Source organism: Hirundo rustica, chromosome 15, assembly GCF_015227805.2.
Source record: "Hirundo rustica isolate bHirRus1 chromosome 15, bHirRus1.pri.v3, whole genome shotgun sequence".
NCBI lineage: Eukaryota > Metazoa > Chordata > Aves > Passeriformes > Hirundinidae > Hirundo > Hirundo rustica.
The window spans coordinates 12,203,021-12,229,199 of record NC_053464.1 but is presented as its reverse complement, the minus strand read 5'-3'; the positions used below and the strand labels follow the sequence as shown (position 1 = coordinate 12,229,199).

General features: G+C 41.1%; 1 protein-coding gene across 1 annotated transcript; it reads left to right on the top strand.

The window, feature by feature from the left end:
• The first annotated feature begins 203 nt into the window (after positions 1–203).
• IQCE (IQ motif containing E) lies at positions 204–25,856 on the top strand. Its single transcript, XM_040079350.2, has 22 exons — positions 204–299; positions 2,118–2,165; positions 2,748–2,790; positions 3,734–3,874; positions 4,168–4,299; positions 5,262–5,332; positions 5,877–5,990; positions 6,596–6,646; positions 7,128–7,198; positions 7,419–7,491; positions 7,900–7,949; positions 10,513–10,670; positions 11,118–11,173; positions 11,484–11,692; positions 12,171–12,275; positions 13,023–13,125; positions 15,368–15,463; positions 15,687–15,710; positions 16,591–16,686; positions 17,722–17,852; positions 18,543–18,658; positions 22,640–25,856. Exons 1-22 carry the CDS (start codon positions 258–260, stop codon positions 22,756–22,758), a joined length of 2,049 nt encoding a protein of 682 aa, XP_039935284.1. The 5' UTR covers positions 204–257; the 3' UTR covers positions 22,759–25,856.
• The last annotated feature ends 323 nt before the right edge of the window (positions 25,857–26,179 follow it).

Here is a 26,179-nt window from a genome sequence, read left to right as displayed (position 1 = left end):
CGCCCGCCGGGGTTTGGCTCCCTGCGGGGCCGCTTGGTGTCACCCGCGCTCCGCGGCCGGGCCGGGCCCTCCCCCGACACTGCCCGCGCTCTGCGCCTGCGTCACTACCGCCAGGCGCTGGGGGTTGCCATGGTTACCGCGACCCGGAAGTGCCGCCGGGGGGCCATGGCCGCCCCCAGCCCCGAGCCGGCAGCCGCGGCCCGAGGGGGCTCCCGCGGCCCCGCCGCCCCCTGAGGCCTTCCCGCCGCTCTCCCGCCATGGCTCGGGGCGCCGGCGAGGCGGCCGCGGAGGGGGAGCTGGTAAGGAGTGAGCGGCGGGGAGGAGGAGAAGGCTCCGTGTCTAGGCCCGCTTCCGCCCGGGCTCGGTCAGGAAACGCTCCCGCGAGGCCGGGGCAGAACCGTGGAGCAGCCCCGACTTTGCCAGGCCGGCGAGACGGTGCCTCGGAGGCTGAGTGGGATGGCTTCTGCCGTCTCCGGCCCGCGGGACTCTGGGCACTGCCCGTGTCTCCCTGGCTGCCCCGCAGCACGGCGCAGAGGTGACAAAGTCTCAAGATGTGCTAAGGAAGGTTTAGATCGGACGTTAGGAAGAATTTCTTCCCAGAGAGCGTGATTAGATATTGGAATGGGCTGCCCAGGGAAGTGGTGGATTTGCCGTCGCTGGAGGTGTTTAAAGGAGGACTGGATGTGGTACTCAGTACCGTGGTCTGGTTGGCAAGGTGGTGCTGGGTCATAGGTTGGACTCGATGATCTTGGACGGCTTTTCCATCCTAAATAATTCTGTGGTTCTGTGTTGGCGTTTGTTTCCCATGCCCTCAGCAGCCAGATGGAGGTTTTGAGCCCCTTTGGGAGCCCCCACGTTGTGGTGTTGCCTGCTGTAGGTGGCTCTAGTTGGGGCAGTTTTGCAGGAGCAAAGGGGCTGTGAAGGTTACCAAGCAATAGTGGTGGAGCTGTTATTGCCGTTTGTATCCTGGCGAATGTTTTATTGTTACCATTTATCGAGGCTGAGCACCCTCCACGTTCTCTGATTTCCAGACATGATAGCTGCAGTTAGGGAGAGAGATTTCAGAATGAGATGCCTTAAAATAACAAAATTAATCAGTGTGCTGCAAGGAGCATTGCCTCAGGAAATGAAAAGCTGTATGGCCTGGTGTGTGAGGACACATCCCTGCTTGCTCTCAGCCAGCATGCCAGGCTCTTTAACTTGCTCTGTTGTCAATCCTTGCTCCTGTTCTGCCAGCCAGGGTTTCCAAAAACACTTCATCCCCTCCCCTGCCTCTTACAGACAGACAGACAGACAGACAGACAGAGATCAGCATCTGTCCAAAGATTGGTGTTGAGTGCCACAGTCAGCAGCAAGTGGAAGAGGTCTTTCTGTGAGGGCAGCATCCAGATCATTTGAAAGCTACATGGAAATTTTCCTTCAGCTGTGAATATGCTTGCATTTGAGAGGGAGGAAAACTTCCCATCTTCCTTATGTTTGAGGTTTTTTCCCTTGGCCTGAGCACGTCTCCTTTTCAATACAGGAACTGAACAATCCCATGGCATAGCAGGGGTAGGACAGAAAAGTAAGGAAGGGAAGAGCTGAGTGAGTTGCAGCCTAAATGGTGGAGAGATTCATGCAGAGCCAGCTGAAGGTTCAGCTGGTGTAACGCTGGGCACTGCAGTGCCAAGTCTCTGTGACTCAAGTGCAAAGTGTCCCTGCTCGTGGCACAGGGGTTGAAACTGGAGGATCTTTGAGGTCCCTTCCAACCCAAAGCATTCTATGTTGGTTCATTTCTGAAGTGACTTTCACAGTATCCCAGAACTATTTGTATCAGAGCAAATGATGCTGGCTTTTGCAGCAAGAGCCCCACCATCTTTCAGTGGCTTTAGTGCTTTTGAAAAATGGCTTATTTTTACCTTAAACAATTGACATTTTAGCAATGCAGTGGAAGAGAAATGGAGACTGGTCACAGCGTTTACTGAGAATGTATTTTCACAGTGTTTGGATATGTGTTTGTTAGTTTGTTAATGTGTGTTTGAATTTATTGCGCTCCAGCTTTGTTGAGTTGTCAGAGTTTTCTGGGTGTGTGTTACAAGCAGTTGTTCAGCAGCAAATGTCCTGTCTGTGTTTCCCAGGGAGATGACAGCCTGTCTGTGATAACCTGCGAGTCAGACACGGCCGTGGTGAGTTTTGATTATTGCCCCAAAAGGCCTCTCGAGTTCCTGCTGCGCCTGAGCGACGCCTCCTGCTCACCAAGCACCCCTCAGAGAAGAGGGTGATCTGTGGTGGGCTTGGATCACAAACCTCTAATTTCAGATGTAATTCTGGCTTCCAGATTCTCAGCACTGGGGCTGCGAGTGATGTTTGGCTTTATGGGCTTAAGTAATCCTTTTAGAGTTTTAATGGAACTGAATAACTCCTTTAGCTAAAGGGTTCTACAGATCAGCCTCTGCTCTGGGATCATTTTGAATTTGCTGCTGCTCATATTTAATATTGATGGGAAAGGTCTCACATTCTGAGCAAGAATTGACAATTTATCTGTGTAATCAGACTTCAGTTGGCAGTACCTTAACTCTGGTGACCACTGTTTGCCCAAATCTGCATATGCTTAATGCTACTATTTTTCTTTTCTGTAGAAAAGGGTTTGTCATATTAGAACAAAAGGTCTTCATAGAAAATGGAGATTGAAGGCAATTTTGAGATTGTATGATGAAATCTTAAGAGCTGAGTATTTTCAGTACATAAAAACCCCATTTCTCTTCCAGAAGTTAAAGAAGAAGATTTTTCACAAGCCTCCAAAGTCGCCAAGTAAGCGTTCCAAACCTTTTTATTCTGCAATTGCAAAACAGAATACATTTGTGGGACACAGGAATTGGGAGATTTCCTTGAGAAAACATCTTGGCATTCTCTTCAGAATTATTCACTGCTGTGTGCAGAGTACACTTGTGTGAGATTTGTTCTGTAACCTGTGAAGTCCAACTTGTATAGACTAAAATAATTGGCATTTATGGGTTGGTTGTAATTCTTGATTCTCCAACATAAACTACCTTTTTCTCATGTTATGCCTTCTGATGGCAACCATTCTGGATTTGTTTCTCCCCTGTCTTTTTGAAGAAATGCTGATACTTGTGTAGAGAGACTCTGGAATTACTGGAGCTCTCTACCATCCAGTCATAGATCTCTGTGTGTGGATTTAGTGGTTCTTGTTTCATTTGTTGTGATGGGTTGGGGTTTTTTTTTCACAATACAATGTTGTTATTGTTATTAGATCTGCAGTTTTAATATTGGGTTTGTACTTTTTTTCCTGGAGTTTGTATTTTTCTATACTTTTCCATTTACCTTCCTTCATAGGCTTCTAGTGAATGTTTAAAGAAGACTTTACCCTAAAGTGTTGTTAATAACAACATTTAGATGTGCAGGTGTCTTAAGGATGCCTATCCAAACTGTACATGTAAATATTTCCACATGAGTTGAGTCATACTACTGTCACTCTGCCTTTTTCTAAGCCTCTTCATTTTTTGAAATTGTATTTTTTCTGTGTAGGGGAGATTTTTTTTGTTGTTGTTTTGTTTTGGGTTTTTTTTAAAGTGACTGTCCCATTGCTCCATATAAGCCAACATGAAATATACTGTTAAAATCTATTTTTACAAGTAATAGGATTGAGTCTGGAAACTTTGAAGAACAAGACAACAAAAATTTTAGTGACCTTGAGCTTTTGAAGGCAGCACTGAGATCTTTTCTTTTGCTGTAGAGTCTCCCTACAGCTCAAGCACACAACTGTATCCTAAAAAAGCTGCAGCTTGGCCATCTCTGCAGGGAACGAGCACTGCTTGTTTTGAGAATGCAGCTGTGAAAAACCCAAGGCAGATGTGGCTGGGATTTCTGAAGCAAGGTATTAGTACAGAAATGTTGTTTGCATTTATGGATAAAATTCATTGTTGTGGACAGTTTAACATATAAACTATTGAAAAATATATTTGTGTTCGATTAAAGGTTACATAGGAATTAATTTCGCTGTTATTTATTTGGGTGGTTGGAATTATCTGATCTTGAGCATTGGCATTTATAGAGGGAATAATTAACAGCATCTGGAGCTTTCCATGTTGCATTTGCTCAGAATAATTCCACAAATTTCATTCACAATTATCTCTGATTTTCACATTTTTGTTCCATTTCTCTTGGCAGGAATGAGCCATGCTCTGAAATCAGATGTTGACATGGGGCACATGCGGGCTAACGTTTCCAGTAGCACTCCAGAATATTTGAAGGAAGCTCTAGGAATGAAAAAGCCAAAGCATTCTCGTTCTTCCAGAAACGGTAAACTCTGTAATGGTGTGGTAGATAAAAATGAATGATTTTTTTTTTCCTCTCTAAAAACACACATTGCTTAAGATCTTAGCTTCAGTAAAGCAAGAGCCATTTTAGTTTACTAAAATATGATCCATGAGATGCTTTTTGAGATTCCTAAATTCGTTAAGGCAGGGATTTCCAATTTTTTTTGAGCAATGAATCACTATTAGCTTCCAGAACTTTTGCAAATTGCCATGCATTTGCAGCTGAAAACGTTGCAAATATAATGTGGTTCAATGGGACAGCTGTAGACAATTTATTATGACTTCAAAACATAGTTTAGGAACCATTGATAGAAACCATCTGCTTGCCTGAAATTCTATGTAATTGACTCCTTTTACTTCTTCTCTAGAAAGTGTTTTATCATGTGGTTGTGACATTAAAATCAAATGAGCTTTATGAGAAGAGCAAGCTTTCAAAGTTTTATTTTGCTTTTCTTAAAGGAGAACTGTAAACTTTAAAATTCCACTTCCATTTAAAATGACACCTATACTTTTACTGGTGGTAGACAGTTTCTGGCAACTTTCCAGGATGATATATTTGTGCATGTTAAGCATAAATAGGAAAATGTATTCTAGACCTCTTTTAGAAACCTTTTGTAGATAATGGATTTATTGGGATGAGAAGACTGCAGTCTTCTGTGAAGCTTGTATCTTTCTTGAGATGGATATTTTAATATAGCACCAGAGAAGAGAAGTAATTAGGAAAAAAATGGCTGCAAAATCTGGCGGAAGTTTTATGCAGTAACACTTCCATTTCACCTCCGTTTCTAAAATTAATTTCCTTGATGATTTTTCTTCTTCGAGGAAAGGAAAAAAACTACTTTCCACTTTGGTGCTGTTCTCGATATTTCTCTTTAACTGCAAGGTTTCTGCTTGGTTAAAAATACCTCTTTTGGATCTACTTATTTTACATACCCTTTTCTGTAGGCTACATTCCTGGAACTCCTGACTACAAAGAGAAAGAAGATATGTATGATGAAATTATAGAACTGAAAAAGGTACAGTTTCTCGGATACAGAAAAAGTCGTGGCATTGCTCCATTCTGTACATATCCTGGCCTTAATGATCCAGAATACTTTGGTTTCTACAAATTGGGACATTCACCACACTTTTTTGCATTTGTAATGTAGGGCTTAACTAAAACTTGTGTCTGCCTAAGACAATTTCACTGTGGTGATGTGGTTACTGTGGGTTTCCTGTAGAGGTGAGTGCACTGTATGAAGGGTGAGGACTGGACTTCTTGAACTCTGGGGTTACCTATAGACAGATAGCTTGGCTGTGGTTGATCATTTGTGTAAGGTTGCCTTTCTGTTAGACCTTGTCCTTTTATCTTCCCTCTGTCTCCTCTCTAAGCTGTCCTGTCCTGGTGTCTGCCCTGGTGCAGTGTGATGGGTTTGTATTTTAGCTGTTTTTTTCCTCTTTTTCCATGTCATCTTTACCATCGTTATTGGATTGGCTTTGACATCAAAATGTGTTTCCACGTGAAAACTCTGCATTTTCCTGTTTCTGAAATGTGCTTAAGATTCTTCTCCCCTCTTTTAGACAATACAAGCTCAGAAGAATGAGGGAGACAGAATGAAAACAAAGCTCCGTCGATTGGAAGAGGAGAACAATAGAAAGGATAAACAGATTGAACAACTGCTGGATCCTTCCAGAGTGGGTGTTTGTTGAGGGGATAAAAGTGGGGCAAAAGAGTAGGAGTTTGTAGTGTGGTGACTCCTAGGAGTGATGAGCTGGAATATGAGAGGTGGTGTGAAAGGATTTCTGTTCTGTGCATCTCAGATCAGTCCAGCTCAGTTCAAAGGAAGATGATGCCATGCGCTATCGATAAGTTCATTTGGCACAATTACCTTTAATTTCTGAAGGTAAAATAAAAATGCTCTCTCATTAGCAGCCCACTTTCTGAATATTTTGCCTGTGAGTAGAAAGGAGTTAACCTCTTGCAGGGTGATGGGTTCACACACTCTTGAGACCTGACCAGGAATCAGAAGGGCAGCCTTGTCAGGCCCTGACAAAGAAGCATTTGTGGCTATAGTCAGACTTGAATCTTACTGAATTTCTTGTGGTTGTTGCTGTGTGCAGACCTACATCTTGAGAGAAATGTGCTGATAGAAAGCTGTGGGCATAGGGAGTTCACAATTTTGTCTCTTAGACTGTGAAATGACTGTGCAGTTGAGCAGGTTGGAAAATACTGTAGAAAGAGCCAGCAGTAGAATAAAGTAGCAGAGTTGATCACTTGCTTTTTCTGTATTATGTTGCAGGGCTCTGAGCTGGCACGAGCTTTGTCAGAAAAGGAGACTGATAATGGATGGGTAAGAGTGTCTTCATCACTTCCTGCTTTCATTTGGCCTTTTTCCTCTTGCTGAGGTGAAACACTACTAAAAGATAAAATTAGGTCAGAAAGAATAATCAATTAACACGTAAGGAGTCAGTAAAAGAGATCTAGAACTAACATTATTTTGGGGAGCTTTCTTTGTCATTGTCTTGAGTCTGTTTAGGGAGTATTCTCCCTATTGTTTGCTGCTTTGATGTTGGCAAGGTAATGGGCAATGTTACTTTTATTTTATGGTTGTGTATCCATATTCTTAAACTCATTATGAAATCAGGCATCTGATTTCATCAGTGTTCCCTTTTCACAGGGTAGCAGATGTGTATGATTTACTAAGTACTGAAATATGTAGAAATAAGTATATCTGATTAGGTACAATTTATAAAGACAGGGCAGACAGGAATAGACCTTCTGTGAAGAGACAGATTATTCAAGGACTCATGAGCTCTTTGTTCTTTCTGTAGGTGGTTACTGGATTAAAGCAGAAGATTGTCAAGCTCGAAGAGCAGTGCAAGGAGAAAGACAATGTTATTAAGTATGACTTTGAGGGGGCAGGGGGTAGAGGCTTGTATTGGATGAGCTAATAAAGAGAACTGGAGATCCATATTATTTTTCATTTGTGTTCTATTCCTTAAGACATTTTAATAAACTCCCAAGAATATATTGGCAATTATATACCAAAAACTTATGAACCACCAGGTTGCAGTGTCTTTGCTGATCTGACTGGATTATTTTTTGTGTTATTCTATTTTCAGTGAGTTCCAGGCAGACGTGAAGACCAGTAATTTGGAAGAAGTGAGGTTAGCCATGGAAACCTACTACGAACAGGTACGTCTGGCAGATCCCTCAGTGTGCATGCAGGACAGGAAGCTGGTCAGGTGTTGAGTCAAAGTGTACATGGAATGTTTAAGATAAATTTCTTGTACCTCAGCAGCACCTGCCATTGGTAGCAGGTTTTCATAGTTTTGCTCATAGCTCCAGCTGTACCTACTGAAAAAAAGTTTTTCTTCAATAAGTTGAGTGTGTTAATGGAAAAGGGCAAATAAAGAATCCACTGTACATCCATAAGTGTAATATTGAGATGGAAGCAGATATAAGAGTAGCCTGATTTTCAGTGATGACATCATTGGCTCTGCCTCTACCCAAAGAGTCTTGTTCTGATTTTCACCTAATGAACAAATGTTGCTGTGGAAGCTGACATTGCTAATGCTCCTTCATGGAATCTGTATTTCACAGGTTCATCGCCTCCAACTCCTCCTGGCCAAGTCTGAGACTATGAGGAAAAAGTATGTTTAATTCTTCTGGTGCAAGAGTTTGCATGGATGTGTTTGACACATCACTTGTGTCCTACTTTAACTGATGGAAAACTACTACATGGGAACAGTTTTTGTCATTTAGATTGCTGGGTTTGCTTTTTGGTACTGCTTTGGTTGGCTTCACAGCCTTGAGATATGTCTTAGTCACTTTTTTTTTTTTTTTTTTTTTGCCTGTAGATAGATCATTTTGTGCATGTGGAAAAATACCAGAGCTATTTAAAAAGCACATGATAGCACTGAAAATTTATCTCTGTTACATCTTCCCTCGTAATCACACCTATTCTGGCATCACTGGTAATTGAAACAAACTCCCTGGATGTTTGGCATTTCACACTTGAGTCAGTTCTGCATCTTGCTCTAGAGTGTGTGCTGCAAAGAAAATATTCTTGGAGTAAACATTATTTTCCATTGGTACAGGGGCACAGACTAGTAAGTTGTGTCAGAGAAGCTGGTACTAGTGCTTGTCTCTGGTGTGCAAGAGTGGGCATGGTGGTGAGGGTGAACACTTGGTAGAGGCAATTAAAGTCAAAGCACAAAGGCAGAAGGCAAAGCTCCCCTAAGAGGGCAAATTAAAAGCATCACTGCGAGTGTTATTTGAGCTGAAAAAAAGGGTAAGAGTGTCTTGTAGGACAGTAAAATTTGTTACCACACCACTTCAAAATATACTTGACCTCCTAGTCTTAAGTACAGACAACTGTCTTAACATTGAGTGTAATTATTTAGATTGATAGAAACATGTGAGGCCTCTTTAGGGTCATTATTTATACTGCTTGTGTTCCCTAATTCACTGTCACTCCTGGATTGGAAACTGCAATTTGTTTTGTCACTTTTTTAAAAAAATAAATCTTTTGGCTGAGGCCTGAAGTTACCAGCCTCTCGATGCTCTAAGCCATCATACCTAATTTATTTACAGGTGAAAAGGAGTCATCAGGTCTCTTCCTTGTCCTCATTTATTCATAGCTTCAAAAAGTGGTGGTCAGGGCAGTCTCTCTCCATTACGTGACTGTCAGTCTCTGCTGGCGAGGCTGAGCACTGAAATAATAAATCATGGTGAAGGTCAGGACTCTGGCATGTTGAAAGAGTTGTCTGAGAGTATTTCTTTCATGATGCTTGTCTCCATTAGTTCTGGCTGAAGTGAATGGCATTTGGCTTTTTCAGTGTTAATACTGAAGTATGGTTATTCATATGGGAAGCTGTAGTATCCAGTTGTAGCTGGAAGCTAACTTTTCATGTTCTCAAAATGGACTAAAATAGATTTTATTTTATTTAGATGAGCCTAAAATAATGTCACTGAGTGGTATGGTTATGATTTCTATCATTCCTGTCTCTATTCCATTTTGATGGTGTGTTGTGTTTTGGTTTTTACTCTTTTTTTCCCTCCTGCCTGGGACAGCTGTGTGAGTAGTCATCCATGACATCTGGACAGCCTTAATTTGTTTGGTGTTTTTCCTTCATTTTCTTTTGAATTCTAAAAAGGAGATCAGCTAAGAATTCAGCCTTTCACTCTGATATGCTAACTGTAGGCTGTCTCCCCTTTTACCTTGTAATTATTCCAGTGGATGGGATGTAAGATTCCTTCTCAAACTGTTCAGTGGTTGTCACTGGCAGTGCCATTTGTGCAAAACTAAGTCCATCAGTTACTTCAAGCCTTTATTTCCAGAAGTAACTTTTTAAGAATTTTCTCAGAGCTGTAAAGAGAAAGTATTTCATCTAGCTAAAAATCTGTTTTGTGAACAAATGTTACAGCTTTGCACATCTAGAAGCTCAGATTTCTTCCCCCCTTTATCAGAAAAAATTTTAAAATCCCTGTAGTATATTTAAAGTAATTTTAGCACAGACTTTCCCATTTCTGATGCCTTTCATTTCTGTATTAGCTGTATTCTTCAAATCTGTTTCAAATCTCTCTGGGGTTTATAGACACAAGGTTAGTTTCTTTTACAGTTATCTGAAAATACACTTGGCTGTTGCATTTGTTTGAGAGTTATTCCATCTCTGTCTTTCCCTCTCTCTGTCCCCCCATTCTCAATGTCTGTTAGTGAACAAAAGCCATTCAGAGCCTGCAGGTTGGCTCTCTGTGCTGGACAGGTTTTTCGGGGAGTCTCACAGTTGGCTGAAGTGTTTTTTAAATCAGAGGTTCACAGAGTGCTGATAAAGCATTATAAGGTTGGTTAACAAAACAAACAGAAAATGAGATAACATTCATACAAGTGTCCTTGTTTGTGCATAAATAGAGCAGAGTGGGGGGAGGAAGTAAAAGTACCAAATGAATTTTCTGTGTTTCAAAGTATCTTTTTTCTTTGACGCAAATTAAAACAATTGTGGAAGTGTTGAGCGGGATGATCTTTGCATGCTTTTTCAGAAAAGAACTGGTAACTCCCCAAGTAAAAAGAAGTTGAGAAATGTTATTATGGGGGAGCTGAGGCTGTCTACTCAGCCATCTGACTTGAATGGTGAATATGCTCCACTCTTTTTAATTCTGCCTCTTTGTTCTCTGCTTTTAAGTTAACTCTCTGGTTTTGACCCCTTTTCCAAGTGCAGAGGGCAGAGACACCCAAAAACGACTGAAGGCACTGAATGCTGCTGTGCTGAGGCTGTCCAGGAACATCAAGGAATTGCAGGCTGAGAATCAGAGGCTGAAGGAAGATCTGGGTCATGTGCTGAGCAGTTCCCCTCCTCCCAGTAAAACAAAAAGTATGTGCTAGAAAATCAGTGACCGTGGGGCAAGGGGTTTGGGAACATCTGAAAGATACGTGACAGCAGGGCCCTACAAAGACAGAAATAAGGGAGTTATTACAAAGGTGAAGATTCAGGAGTGGCAAAGTTGGAATAAGAACCTTCATTCAGGAGTCTCTGATTTCTCCAGTCAGATCTGTGTTCCTCTATTATTGTCCCTGAGAATTCTAAACTGGAATTGGTAGAGGAAACTTTTTCAATAGCTGAAAACTGGTGAACATGGCTTGTATTGATTTCAGAGCTAATTGGTTTAAGCCCACTCCCATTTTTTCATTGGTTGATATTTGAAGTTGGCTTTCAGAGATCTTTAAACAGTCTTTTGATATGGCCAGAAATTTCAAAAAACAAGAACATTGTTGCTCCATGGATGTAGTTACATGTTTAAACCCTTGTTATTGTATTTAGATTATAGCCAGTGGAGCAGACAGAGGCTGGTGAGGAAGATTTCGGAGCTAGAAAAAGTAAGTGGTCGTAGTTAAGTGTTTTTCTTACCTGTCTGGGAGCAGAAAATGCAGAACCACTGCCTTGTGCTCTTGGCATGTTGTCCCTCAATGTGTCAGTCTCAATTCTGCCTCATACCCATAACCTGCTGCCTGTAGCATGAGTCCTCCCTCCCTGTTTTCTTTATCACACTTGTTAGACATAGATGCACATCTTAGAATTAACCTCCATTTGATCTTTTCTCATGGCCTAAATAAAGTCATTTCATGCTAAATTTGATTTTCTTTTTTGTGTGTGTGTGTGTTTTCCATGTAAATTTACCCTGCTTAGAAAGTGTGTGCCATGGAGAGCAGCAGGGTGTCCTCAGCTGATAGTGAGGCATCACAAGTTGTTGCTGTGTCACCTTCACTTTCCGGGGACCTGGATCCTCCAGCATCCCAACATTTAGACCACGGTGAGGAATGCTGTCACCTCCAAAGGCTGGTGAAGAAACTGAAGAGTGATAAGAAGGCACTTCAGAATCTCCTGCTCAGTAAAGAGTGAGTGTGACTCCTGTCTGGGATGTTCTTCTGTAGGTCTGAATTATTTCATCATTCCTGTTGTAAAATGATGTAATAAGTACTTCACATTTTCAGCTAGGAAATTAATTTTGAGAATCCCTTCAGTTTTTATTTCAAAAGCTTCTTTAGAATCCTACTTGCTCCATAAAATTACATTTCAGAGAAAAAGCCAGAGGATGGAAAATGAGAATTTCTGCTTGTTTTTAGCACATTTTTCAAGGCTTACTTTTCTGCCAGCCACACTAAAAGGGACATGCCCACAGGGAGGTGTGTTGGTGTCACCTCTGAACAAAAATGCACCATGAGAGCACGTGAGGAGGCCTTTTGCTCCTCAGCAGTGGGGGCTTGCACTTTGTTTTGTTTAAAAGGAAAAATTAAATGTTTGGTTACTTTATGAATTTGAGAAAAAACAATGGAATGTCTTAGGTGTCACTTAGATTTCCTTGCACCTTTGTAGATTAGATATCAAGCAGTTGCTGCAGGCTAAGGCTGAAGTGGAGCTGGAGCTGCAGAAATGGCAGAATAAGATGGAACAAAAGAGTACAGAAGAGCAGGCTTTAAGGTAAAGCATTTTGTATTAATAGATCCTTTTGGAACCCCCCAAAAAATCTCCTGAAGTACAATTCTCTTTTGAAGTGCTCAAATTTGATAGGGGTTCATCTGAACTGGAGGAAGCTGAGGATTCTTTTAAGCAGAAGTGTTTGGAGGGATGGAGTAAGTTACTAGGGATAGAATTCTATAGAGTGCTTTTAGGGGAAGTGGAAGACTAAATAGTACAGTAAAAATAAGATTTAAATTATAATAAAAATTCATAAGATAAATGGAAAAGGCTTTTATGTTGGGCTCAGACATTTTTTTCTCCTGGAGAACGTTGTACTCACTTTACCTTAGCCTGTGTTTCTAGACCATTGCCTCTGTGTCATCCCAGTTACTCCTTGTGTTCTGTGAGTCATAATCCTGTGCAAGGGAGGCACAAAAAAAGTGATTTCAATATTGTTTTGTGAGAAAGGGCTTAGGCTGACAAATATAAAACTGTAGCAGATCTAAATACATTATTAATAGTATCAAGGCTACCACAGTAGCCTTGAGATTTCTTAATTTTAACATAAGGCTGTGCTATCACAGATTGAGAATTGATGTTATGTGTCTGTTACTATGAGAACAGATATCATCCCAAGCAGTTTCCCTCTCTGGCCTTAAAAAACAAACCCAAAGCAACCAAGTGTTATGAAATAGGTTCAGGATTTTCAAAGCAGGGTCAACAGAAAATTTCTAGAAGCTATCAATATCTTTGCTTTTCCAACCATAGTGAGGAAATCCAGAACCTGACACAGAAAGTAGGGAAACTGGAGTTAAAACTGGAGGAAGAGAAAAGACAAATGGCAGAAGATACAGTGGAAAAGCCTAATAAGGTACAGCCACATTTTTGTTTGTGTTTTTCTTTTATCCTTGTGCCTGATGTGGATTTCAAATGGAGCTGGTAGTGTAAACAGCTGCTAGTTGTGTTTTTTCAGAGATGCATTAAATCTTGTCATAGAGGTAATGATGGTTAACTCCCAAAATTTGTTGGAAAGAAGTTATTTCAATAATTAACGCTGCAACTTGGGGAGTTTTTTGAAGCTGTTCTGTTAGCGATCCTCTGCATTGCTGTTCCATTTTTTTTCTTGTTCAGTGCAATGTTGCAAAAGACTTAAACTCTTAAGAGTTTGGGACTTTTCCCAATACTTAAAAAAATTTAAAAATTGTGGTTGCTTTTTTCTTCTCACAGCATCTGAGGCCTTTGCCTGATTTCGGTCTGACTGTGTAGAGGGAGGGAGGTTTTGTAGGAGCTGACAGTTAGATCAAGGATGGAGACACAGGTAAATGTGCTCACTGGCACACTGGCAAAAGATAAAAATCCCTTTTCAGTGTTTTTTTCTGCTGGCCAGATGGTCACTTAGGGCACAAGAGCTGTCCAGTCAGAAAATACTCACTTGTTTTTCTGTTAGGATGGAAGTGAGGTGCTTTTTCCTGAGAAGATTTACAGGATGTAGAACAGTAATCATCATGGAAATTGAGGGGGGTTTAATTCTGCTGCTGGTGGAACATAATATTTGAGTCAAGAATTAAGGAAAATGTCAATACAGTGAAATAAGTGAACTTCACTTTCAAGTGAAAGTTGAAGTATTCATAATCTCTTCTTTCTTTTTTTTTTTTTCTGTTTTTTTTTCTGATACCTAATAAATACATTCATACACCTGTTAATCCTGGGCAGTCTTAAATGTGGCTCTGTAATCAGGTGGGGGCTTTGTGAAATATGTCTGAGCCTGGTATCTCTGCAATCTTCTGTCCCTCTTCCAAGTGAGGTCATTGGCCAGTAGAGATGGATGGGCACTGACAGAGCTGCTTTCAGAGGCACTGTGGCCACGTTCATCTCATTTCACTAAATACCACTTGGAAATTATTACTGGGGATTTTGATTTGCACTTAAAAATAAATAGACCCTGAAATACACATAGTAAAAAATACTAATAAAAATGTCCAGTGGCTTAAGAGGGTTCTGGTTTCTGATAAAGTGTGCCGTTCTGTAGATTCTCTTCTGTGTGTTACAGGCTCTTGGATGCTGGAGGATGTTTTGAATACCAAGTAACTGGAGTCTTTAAAAACAGCCAACAAACAGCTCCTTTTTCCCTCTGCAGACTATATATATATTCTTGGCCAGTAACCGTCCTTTTATTGAAATGTTCCCATTATTTGTAATTATCACTAAGTTCCAACCAATTTCTCATTTTAATAGTAGGTTGTCATTTTTAATATGACATGATCCATTTGCTGAACTTAAGCCTGGAGCTCGGCGGTTTTAGGTTATAAATAAATCCTTTTCACAGAATCAAGAGGTTTTTTCAGAGTCTATAAAATCTCTTGTTCCTCTAGTTAAAATTTTACACCAACAAATTAAATTAGCCTTTTAAACTTGCAGTTAACTTTTTTTTGGCAAGTGAGGTATGACAATTAGAGTGGGATAATTAAGGATCTAAAGGATCAAGTGGTGAGAGGTGGAATATGCAACCACACCTTGGGAGAAATTACTGGAACAAAATCTTGTTTTATTCTTGGTTTCTTCCTTTCTCCTCTAATTAATTTCGTTAAGATAGAAGAGTAGGTTTATGCCAACTTACACAAGCTTGGTGTCATACAATGGCCAGCTCTTAGCAAGCTTAAAGAGATGATTATGGGGCCACAGTTGCCAGGATGAGGCATAAGAGACCTCCCTGGTTAATTAATACTTGTCTTTCCTGGAGAAGAACTGCAGAAGCAGATAACCTGATTTTTGTTCTCAGTCTGTTAACACACAAATCATTTCTGAGCAGCAAAGCAGTGGGTTAGCAGTGCCTTAGCAATGCACAGAAAAATAGGAGCACGTGCAGAAGGAAACTTTTCCATTCCCATGCCCTGCTGAGGGCTGAAAGGGGGCAGGAATGTGTTTCACCCTAAGAGTGATCTCCTTGATGAGTTTGAACACGAGCTGGGCTCAGAACTAAGAGTTTCCTCTTGAACTTCCTTCTGCCCTGCAGGCAGGATGAGCTCTGGTGCTGATGGTCCTGAGTCATTTGTAATCTGTCCCCTCGCAGCTCTGTGTTTTTGCTGTGCTAACTCAGAGATTCTCCTTTGCAGGCTCCACCAGCCTGCACAGTTACAGGCAAAGAAAATCGCAGGAAAGAACGAGCAGCCAAAATCATCCAGAGATACTGGAAGAGGTACAAAACCAAGGTGAGATTTTCTCATCAGGGAAAAGCAAGGACATCCCCCTCTCAATCTTACTCTTGTTTCAACATCTATTCACACATCCTGAAAGGTTATGTTGTTTGGGTTTGGCAGGGGTTGGGATAGGTGTTTTCTGTGTCTTTTAATTATTGGGAAAATTTGGAAAAACTTTATTAGCTGAACCTTGTATATATTTGTGGCATTAACATTTGGGCATTTTTTATTTCAGAAAGAAAAAATTGCTCTGGATGAGGTGAGTGTGTTTATGACACCCAACAAAACAGTACAGCAGATTTCATTTGTATCCGGGGCAAACAACCAAGACAATATTTGTTCTTCAGGCTGGCTATAATCTTCCTTCTGACATCCTGATTTTGTTTCATGTATTTTTTCAGTGTTTCCCATTTGGTGTCCAATTTTCTGTATTTGGTACCTTTTGCAAGATAAAAACTTCTGAAAGTTCTGAACAAAGTCTGATACCAATAGTCAAAAAGTTTCTCTGCATGAGATAACTCTAATCATGATTTAACTTTCATTATAATTTTCAGAAAGACTTGAAATAGGATTTGGAGCTTTTGCTAAGGAGAAATGTCTGTGAGAATTACGAAGCTATTAACAAATTTGTCACACAAAGTCACTTCATGATGAATCCTTTGCAAAAGGGTTTTAATTAAACTGGGGTTTTTTTAAATAGCAAAATGTAGCATCTTACCTTTGTTTCTTCCGTCATGTTAAAATTCCCTCTTTCAGAAATTGGAACTAATTCTAACCATGTGACGCAAACATGCTGTTCTAAATGCTTTTTGTTGATTAAAACCCAGTAAAATCTGAGGGGAGTGGGAAGCCTTGCATTCAGTGTAATCACCACAAGGTCCTCCAGGCTTGGCTTGGTTTCTGGTTGTAGCAGAGCATCTCAGAGCCCTCTGGGTAGCCAGAATCTAAAGTGGGGATGGGAACATGGTGCTGTGCTGGTGAAATACAGGCTGGTGCTGGCAGCTAGAGCTTCCGTGCATTTGATAGGATCAGTCCTGAGCACCTCCCAGATGGAGTTTAAACCCCAGAGCTGACCCTGGAGGTGTCATGTCTGTGAGTTATCTTTCAGAGGAGCTAATGGCCCCTTCTCTCCATGCCAGGCAGTTGCTGTGCTGCAGGCAGCCTTCAGAGGACATTTATCTCGACAGAAGGTGCTGCTGGATCTCGGGGTGCCTGATGCAGAGTCTCCCACCGAGGTAACTGTGGGGGCAGATGAGGATCCCAGCATCACTCGGTGTTTATCTTGCAGTGTAAAGGACTTTACTTCCAGGCTTAATTTGTTGGATCACCTGGTGATTGTTTTAACGTGCTGGTTGGCAACACCACAGTAATTCTAGAAAGATACTGAGCTCGTTCCCTGGCTTCCCTTCTGCCTTTCTGTAGTTCACACTTTTTCTTAGTAGTAAAGCTGTAACTTCTCAGCCTTGTGGCCTGTAAGACTGTAACTTCTTTTTCCCCTGGTTCTTCCATCAGATAACACACCCTTTAACTCTTTAATCTGGAGTGCTGTTCGAAATTTTACCTGCTCTCAAGGGTTCTCTACTCAATCACTGGAGTAATAAATAAACTTTTTTCACCAAAGTTCAGTAATAAGATTCTGGGAAACATCTTTTATTGGATTGAAAAGTAAAGGAGGCTTGGTGAGGCATGCTCAGCCTGAGACTTGGTGTCCTCTGTCGTGTCCAGTTTGCTTCATATTATTTACTTCTGAATATGAAAAAAATTCCTTACCAATTAAACATTCGGTTTCTGTAAATCATTTGCCAGGTTATATAAGTATCCTTTGGACCTTTAGTAGGCTGTAGTTAATTTGTAATTCTCCATCCAGCTTGTCCATCTGATTGCACTTTCCATGCTCTTTGATTCTGGTAAACTGGCCCAATGTAGGAGGACTGAATACTTGACTTGATACAAGCAGAAGATAAATCCATTATGAAGTTGTCTTACCTTCTTAATCTTCAAAAGGTTTCCTTCCTGGAAAATAAATGAAGTTTCCTTGCAGGTGTCTTTTCTTTCATTAATTGAATGCTGATGCTTCAAAGCTTATATGATGATCAGATTTGCATTTCCTGCTGATTTAGTCTTACAGAACCTTAAAAACTTCAGCCCAAAAGATGGGGATGTTTGTTCTACTGCCAGTTTCACAATCAGGAGTGAGATTGTGAAAGGTTCTGTCAAGCTTCTGTGCAATCTGTAAAAGGTCAGTTTTCTTTAATCTGATTGCTTTGCAGGAGTCCTGCCTGTCTTCCATGTCAGACTCCTCGAGCTTTTCTTCTGATTGCAAGGAGAGAGATGAGATTGTGACATTCATCCAGTCCATTTTCAGGGCTCACTTAACACGTACAGGACTGCTTCAGGACAGGTAAGCGAGGAGAAGGTTCTGCAATGTGCAGTAGAAAAATCAATTTCAATACAGGAGAGGAGTATTTTTTAAATGGAACTTTAGTGTCGGTTCCTTGGCAGAGAAGGAGAACAAGGCCATTGTTACAAAAAAGAGAAGGGAGAGCTTGTTTCTGAGAAGATTCAAAAGATGTGCAACTAAAAGGAGCTTTGTGGCAGCAGGAGTCATCCCATATCCTGCTGCATGTTGTCTTCCATAGCAGTGAGTAAAAGGACAGTGAAAGAATTACTCTTTGGAACAGAAAGGTTACTGTTGTTATCACACAGATTGCTGATAGATTTGCTTAATGTGTCAATCTGAAGCCCTGACATGTGCAGGTGAAGGGTTGTGTGGAGGAAGAAGAGGGAGAAGCTAGAATGCCATCAAGCCGCTTAGCTCAGGCAGGGTGCAGGGATTTGATTACTGCTTACGTTTATGGTGACTCTGTCTTGAAAAATGCTTCCTTTCTCTCCAGGGTTTACTGCTCGGAAAGTTTTTAATGTTGGCTGCCATGGTTACAAGGAGAGTTACATAGCTGTCACCTCTGTTTAGTGTCTGCGTTCACTTCTGCAGGTGATAAAGCAGCAACACAAGAAAGTTTTCAGCACAGCCTGTGGAGAGAGAGTGCAAACACTGTTCTGTGCCTCATGCTCTGAGTGTGTCTCTTTGCAGGCCCTCTGTGCCCAGTGCCTCCAGTGGGGAAGCCGATCCTGCAGTTTTCATCACAGAGAGGAAACCAGGCTCAGCAGCACTCCAGAGACCTTCAGTCCTCACGTCTCCTCTTCCTGGTAATCTCCCTCCCCTGTGTTCAAAAGTCTGGGTGTTCTGAGTGGGTGAATGCAGTTTTATAGAGAACGTCTGCATGTGCACACACATGTGCATCATTGTACTCCGTGTGCGTGGCTCCATTTGGTGACGGGTTGCTTCTACTGGCACGTGCAGTTCCCCACATAAAAAAATAAAAGCTCTGACAGTCTCAGCACCAGCTTCTTCACAGTGCTGTGTCTTTTTGTCCCAGCTGTGGTTTGGAAGGTCTCTCTGGTGTGAGTGGTAATTATTGAGGGAACGTGGTGTTCCCCTCTATTGCCTCTCTGCTTCCTTTTCAGCCCTTTAGCTGGATATGGTACTTCCCATCACATTTTGGGCCCTTAGCCATAGACAAGCTGAGAGCATTTCCACCACCCTGACTTTGTTTCTGCAGAAGACAGACAGACATCTGCTAAAAAGAGCCATCCTAGGCTGCCATGTGCATTTAGTCACGTTTTTTTCAGCCCTCTTCAGCTGCTGCAGTAAAGGGAAAAAATGAAGTCCTGGATAACACTGGCATCAAGTACTACTGTAATACAAACTGAGAAAATCTGTCTCTTTTGTGGCTCTTGTCCCATTTGGTTTTCTTCTTGGATTCTTTATTGCTGTGTTGTGAGAAGATGGAGTTAAAGCCAAAGTTGCTTTTAGCAGGACATTAGAAGTACAGAGTAAGAAAGGCAAAATAATGCTTCAGATAAGACAGCCTTAGACATTCTGCTTCAGAGGAGTTAAATTGAAAAGGGCTGGGTCTGTACAGAGTGGGATATTTTAGGCTTTTATGGACCAGCTGGGGGAAAAAGGAGCAACTTTGAGTATGACCTGAGAAACACTGACTCGGTTTTTTTGTCAATGAAGAGCTGCCAGTCCCTGCAGGCTTGCTCAGAGACAGAGAATGCTGTAAGCAGTGAGGCTGTTTCTCTAAGATAGGAGGTGGGGAATAAGCCAGATTTGCAGGACTTGTGAAAACAGAGGTAACACTTCAGTGGAAGAAAACGTGTTTGAGGAACTTCACTGTGTTCCATATTCAGAGGCACGTTCTGCTTTGTGAAGGAGTAGGTAGTACTTGCTTCTGAAGAAGTTGGAATTCTGAGTGACTTTAATTATGTTTGCTGATAGTATCCAGGAAAGATATAGTGCTGCAGCACCCTGTTTTGCCTGAGCTCTACTGCAGTAGTCATTATGGGCGTGCTCACTCTAAGCCCAGGGTAAATCGGTTGTGAAATTCTACTCAAAGAGAAAGAATCCCTTAAATGCTTGGTCCTTCTAAGACCCAAAGATGAGGCAAGTCCAGTAAACACAGTCATATGAATACCAGCAGAGCACAGTCATTATCTTGCTATGGAGCCTCCTAAGCTAAGTTTTATTGCAGATCATGATGACAAGTTGATGAGTGAAGAAGTTCTGGAATAGTTTATACTGGAAAAGAGAGAGAGAGAGGAAACCATACTTTCAAACTTTCTCCCTTACAGTCCTTTCCTGGTGAATATCAAAAAGGAGTGATTGGGAACAGACCAGGTTTTGTTTGCTGCTGATTTTATGAATGTGGGAGATGTTTTCAAACTCTGGGATGAGAACAGAATGTGCCCAGGTGGTTTGTGGAGAGGCACATTGGGGATGTGCTTCTGTAAATGCACAGCTGCCCAAAGACTGCCTGGCACTGAGCTCCCTGAAGTGTTAAGTCCTGGTGCATGGGTGTGTTTAACCAAAATCTCCAAAAGATGAATTGGGAAAAACCTCCTAAAAAGAAAGAGAGCATCCTGGTGCAACCCCTCAGTGATCTGTTTGCTTTATTGTCATGTGGATTTATGTAGCTTAAACTAAAGTTAAAGTTAACTAAAAGTCCACCCCTGCCATTCTGAGCTCCTGACTGATTTAAAAATCCACTGGCAAACTTGGGGTTTGATGGTAAATTGAGATTTCAGTGGTCATCCTGCAGCTTGGAAAGAATGAGAGACAAGGAGCTTGTTGAGCTGCTGAGTGATTGAAAAGCAATCAAATTCTTACAGCTTTAAATCATGCAGCTGTTGAACAAGTTCTTTCTTCATTTGTCCCAACTCCATTTATGCATTTTGTGACCTCTAGGTCTTAAAATGATCTTAAGCTTTCAGTCAATATCTGTATTGCAATAAATCACTTCAATTCACTACCCTTTTGGCATTATTTTTAGAACAACGGGGAAGATGAAAATGTGTTTGTAAAAACCTTATACGTCTGCTAGAATGAATGTATATAACCCTGGTGTAGCATTGCAGACTTAAAATTCATTGTTTGCATCAGGTTAGATGTCTGTATTTTCTAGGAAAAGAAAAAAAAATTGAAAAAGTATTATTCAGTGCTGCTTTGCTTGTCTTCAGGACCTGGAGATTTTATAAAGCCATTTCTGCTGTTTCCCATGAAATGAAACAGATATTAACAATTCAGCCTGTGAAGCCTGGTGTTGTGTTTTCTTTTGTTCTGTCAGGGGAGTGACAGGAAGGAAGAATATGTTCTGTACATGCACAGCAATCTTGATTAAAGGCAGTGTTTCTCTTTGCATATTACTGACCACTCTGGCTGCAACTGTTAACTTCATTCCAGGCTTTTTTGGAATCGTGAATTTACATACAACCCTTAACTCTTATCAGTGCTTACCCTTCACAAGCACCAAGATAAAGTTGATATCAAACTGAAAATGAGGAAAATCTCATATATCAAGAGCAGGATATAATCAAGGATGATTTGGATAATATTAAACTATTTCATGTATAACCATGTGTTTCTTTGCTTTTTAGGCTGAGGTCAGTGTAATGGAATGGCCTTCCTGCATCCCCCTGCCATTCACAGGCTCTGTCTGTCACTCTTTTCCTATTCCTGAGCCCGTTGTGGTCCCTTTTCTCTATTCTGTGTTCCACTTTCTGTGTATGCCTGCTCTTCCATAGCAGAGTATTTTATTTCCTGTGTCAGGAATCTCTTATTTCACCACAAGACCCGTGGCAGGTCTGTTCTCCCTGGCTAATATTCTCTGTGTGCCCTCCAGTTCAGGTCACAACCTCATACTGTGGCTTCTTGCCTGTTTCCTCTTTCTACCACAGGTTGTCTTGATTTGTTTTCTTCTCTGGGAGAGTCTTTTCAGAGAATTTATGTTTGAAACTGAAAAATAAGTGGAGCTGAGGGAAGAATATTGTGCTAGAAGGTATTAATAGCTGAGGGGAGGATATTGTGCTGGAAGGTATTAATAACAGTCATCATTTAGTTCCTACAACTCTTGCACAGGGGTTATAAGCTGCTGGTTCTGCTCTTCTTGTGTCAGGAACTTTGTACATACTCATTTTATGCCTCTGATTCTCCAGTGTTTGCTGGAATCATCAGGAATATCTGTTCACAACCTGAACACTTCTTCAAACACTGGAATGGTTGAGATGCATAGAAACACATCCAGGAAAATAGCAAAGAAACAAAATAAATGCAAAAACCCAATGGTGTGGTCACTATTTTTACCATCATTACAGTAGAACAGTGTGTGAACAATATTTTGTGTGTTTTACATGCTTAAGTGTTAAAGACAGTGACTGAGAGCTTTTACCTTTTTTTGCATCTATTTCCCTTTGTTCCATCGTATCCAAGTCAAGTTCTCGTTGTGACCTCTCTGTGTAGTTTAAGCTTGGGTCAATTTTTCCTTTTCAGGCCATTTAATAAATATTTGGTTTTGACCTGCAATGACTTGAGTATCAAATGGCTTTACCTGGTTTTTGTAACCCCTTGCAAAGCTTTAAAGGTGATAAAAGAGCTCATGCATGGTCAGTGTGTCAGCTCAGCCCTTGCTGTGCACTCTGGTCCATTAAGGAGGAACAGAAATAGCTCCACGCACAAAAAGATCTGGGTAAGCTTGGAAACTGAATGGCTCAGAGAGCACCACACTTGCACCAGGGTTTGTTTTGGCCACTGTTGTTTGTCGATGACCTTGTTTGCTGGAATCATTTCAGGCAGGTCCTGCTCTGCTCCCTGTGTGCCCCTGGATGAGGCTCACTCCGATGACTCCGATGATGATGTTGTTGTTGTCCCTCCTCTGCTGCAGGTGAAGAAAAGCTACACCCACTTCTAAGGTTTGGTAACAAGCTCTGGTGATCTTGAATTATTTGGTTCACCAACAGAACCATTTGTGCTGAGATCAAGCATATCAAAGATGGGAAAAGTGGGAATATCAGCCTCTTTTTAATGACAGTTCACATGATTTCAGCCACAAAGGATATATCTTTGATATGTTGTCTCTGCAGACTTTATGGCTAAAAGCCACTGAGTGACTGTTAACCTTACCCTCTTGGTACCCAGAGAGTTTGGATTTAAAAACTCAACCAAAACACTTTAATGTTTTTGTTTCACAATGAGGATTGTAAATTCATTTGCCAAATTTAAATGAAAGCAATAAAACCTTAAGATATTTAATGTCAAACAAAGTTTTGTTTCAGGTCAACTAAAATAATTTCTTTAATCAGAAAGTGGTAAATTACGTAACTCCTGTTTTTAGCCTGTATATGCAAAGGGGTACAACTGGTATTTGTTATCTGTGCTTCACTATTTAAATTTTTTACTGTATCATATTTTAATATCTTTTTTGTTTATTTTTATATTGAACATTTACAGTCTGTGCAGACCTTGTAAAGGCTTTTAGAAAGCCATTTTCACAGGGCTATTCTAGGCCCACTGTATCAGCTGGGTTTTCTTATTTATTGGTCTTTTCCATGTGTGTATGATGATATGTGTATCATAACTTTTGTGTTGAAATGTCTGATGATGAAGATTTTGGGATTTGTCAGGGCAGGGGTGTAATAGCAGGACTGTGCTGTGAAGGGATACCCCTTGAGAGTGTTTTTTCTGCTTAAAAAGTCACAAATTATGTGGATTTGCAGGGTCAGCTCTTAGTGTAAAAATACTTGAGGAGATAGAACTGTCTGGAATGTTCACCTGACTACATTGCTCATACCTAATCCAGGCAGTTTGGTTTGGGAGCAGAAGTGGTAAGGTTGGATTATAACAGAAATTAGGATCCAGGAAAAGCACTCACAATATAATTATCTATGGAAAGACCAAAGGCCTGATGGGCTGTTGAGGATTTAATCAGAGGGGGTCTTTCCAAATCTTCTCTGCAGACTGTACTTTTGACTGGGTAGTTCCTACTGTTGCACCAACATCCTTCAAAGACATTAAAATGTGTGTGGGGTTTTTTTTAAGGTGAACTAGATAAATCATGATACTTATTGGAAGGGGAAATTAATTTTACAAGCACGTGGTGAAGGTTTTCTGGAAACAGTAATGGTTTCTTTGTCATCAAAGAGTAATAAAGTCTCCTGTAAACAGAAAGCACTCTCTTAAATATAAGATTTTTATCACCTTTTCTAAATTAAAAATCAGTCACCACTGTTTCTCAGAATACCAATAAGTCAGGGCTGTCTCAGTTGTGTGATTTCAATGAAGCACTATCTCAGGCTTATCATAGTTTGTGCCAGTACTTGCAGCCAAAGAGGAAACTGGATGGCTGCAGCACAATGCAGCTGATTTCATTTAATCCCATCGGTGGAAATGCTGCCTGTGCTATTTCCAAAGGCAGTTTTGGGAGCTCTCCATACCCAAAGCAGTCTGAAGAATGTCATTTGCACTCCCACTGGGTAAATTTTTCCTGCTGGTGCTTTGGTCACATGACTGTCATCTGCAGGAAGGATAAAAAAATATTCATAAAAGAAAAGGGATAGAATCCTCCTGGTAGAAGCTGGGATCTGTTTCCTTCTTTTTCTGGAAGTCAGGTTAAGAAGGGTCATTTTGCTAAATGGAAGCAGTGCTGCACTGAGCTGTTGTGTATAATATTTCAGGTCTGTAACTGCGACTCTGTCATGGATCTCTCCAGAGAGTAACCAGAGCTGAGGTCTGACACATTAAAGGAGAGTGTGTAATGTGTCAGGACCAAGGCTGATACCAAATACCTGCCTGGCTGTCATCCTGCAGGGAAATACTGGGGCAGCAAATGCAATAAAGGAAACGTTCTTTTACTTTACTGTGCTGTAATGAGCAGTGTGACAGTATTAGGAAATTGATACAGAGCAGAAGGGCTCGTGTTTGAGCTGAGCATGTGACCAGCAGCAGCAGCACTGTCAATAGACAAATTCTGGGATAAATGGGAGATAGGACCTTGGGATGACCCAGACACAGGCAGAAACCAGGGTGAAAAGGAGCAAGTGTTTTCTGGGTTCGATCAAATGTGTCTAAAACTTTCTAAATTTGGGGGTGCTATCTCCCAGCTATCAGAAATCTGATCCTAACCTTGAGACGGCCTTCAAACTCCTATCTTACTTTGGAAAATAATTATGTGTTCACTGCACATCTGAAGTTTGGTGTGGTACAGTAGGAGGGGAACCTGCACAGTGTTAGCCTCAGGTGTTGTATTGTTGTACACTGTGATGGAATGTGTTGGAGGGAGTAGTGACTGACACTAAGTTCGGTTCTGTGCTTATCTATCTGAATGCCAGCACCCAGAAGTCCGGGAAGAGGTGTGGCACAAAGAAGGAAGAAAAAGTTAATTTTTGAATAAATGGCATTTTTCCTCAACAGGGAGCTGAGGACAGTAAAAATCAGTGTGGCTCAAACCTGCCAAGGTAGGCCCAACCAACACAAACACACTGTTTCTGAAAAGCACCTCTGCAGAAAGCCCCAGAAACCTTGTGGGGGTGTCAAGGTCTTGAATTAAAATTAAACTCCCCTGTATCCTGTGTAGTCTAAAAGCACACTTTCCAATCTGTTGATATGGAATAATGTTCCTGACTTAAAACCTTCTGCAGTTTGCAGCAGTGTTAGTTAGAGATGGTGTGTGAGTGCAGAGATCTGACTTTAATGGGACGTTATCTCTCCTGATCTCTTTTTGCCCTTAAGTGCCTTTGCCTGTAAATCTTTACTGAGGCATCAAGACCTGAAAACTGTATTGTTTCCTGCACAGCTCTAAAAATAATCCCTGCACAGGCAACCTCTAGTGTAGGCAAAATGGAAAAGGATTAATCTTGGCATATGAGAGCACCATTAATTTTTATGACCATTTCAATATTTAGAACTGTGCAAGGATTTTATATAATTTATTGTGGGATCTTTGAAAAGCTAAAACAATTGCAATGTATTTTCTTTGAACTGTTGAATTTTGAAATAAAGTTTATAACCAAATATTGATGTGTTTGTTCTGCTGCTGCTGGATTTTCATTGCCCCTCTGGCCTCTGCTGCATGATCCTGTTTTCTCTTTGCACCTGGGCTGACCTTTTATCCCTGATTTCCTGTGTGGACAGTGACAAGATAACTGAAACATGTAGGGTGTAAAATTTCTTCTTTCTTCTTAGTGCAGGTTCAAGGTTGTCCCATCAGGAATGAGCAGTGTTCCTGACCAAAGCCTGATGAAACTGAAAGAGCTGATGAGTTTTTGCTTTAAAAAACTGGTCTGGCAGCAGCTGATGGAGAGCAGGAGACTACAGAGTTCAACAGTTCACTGCCA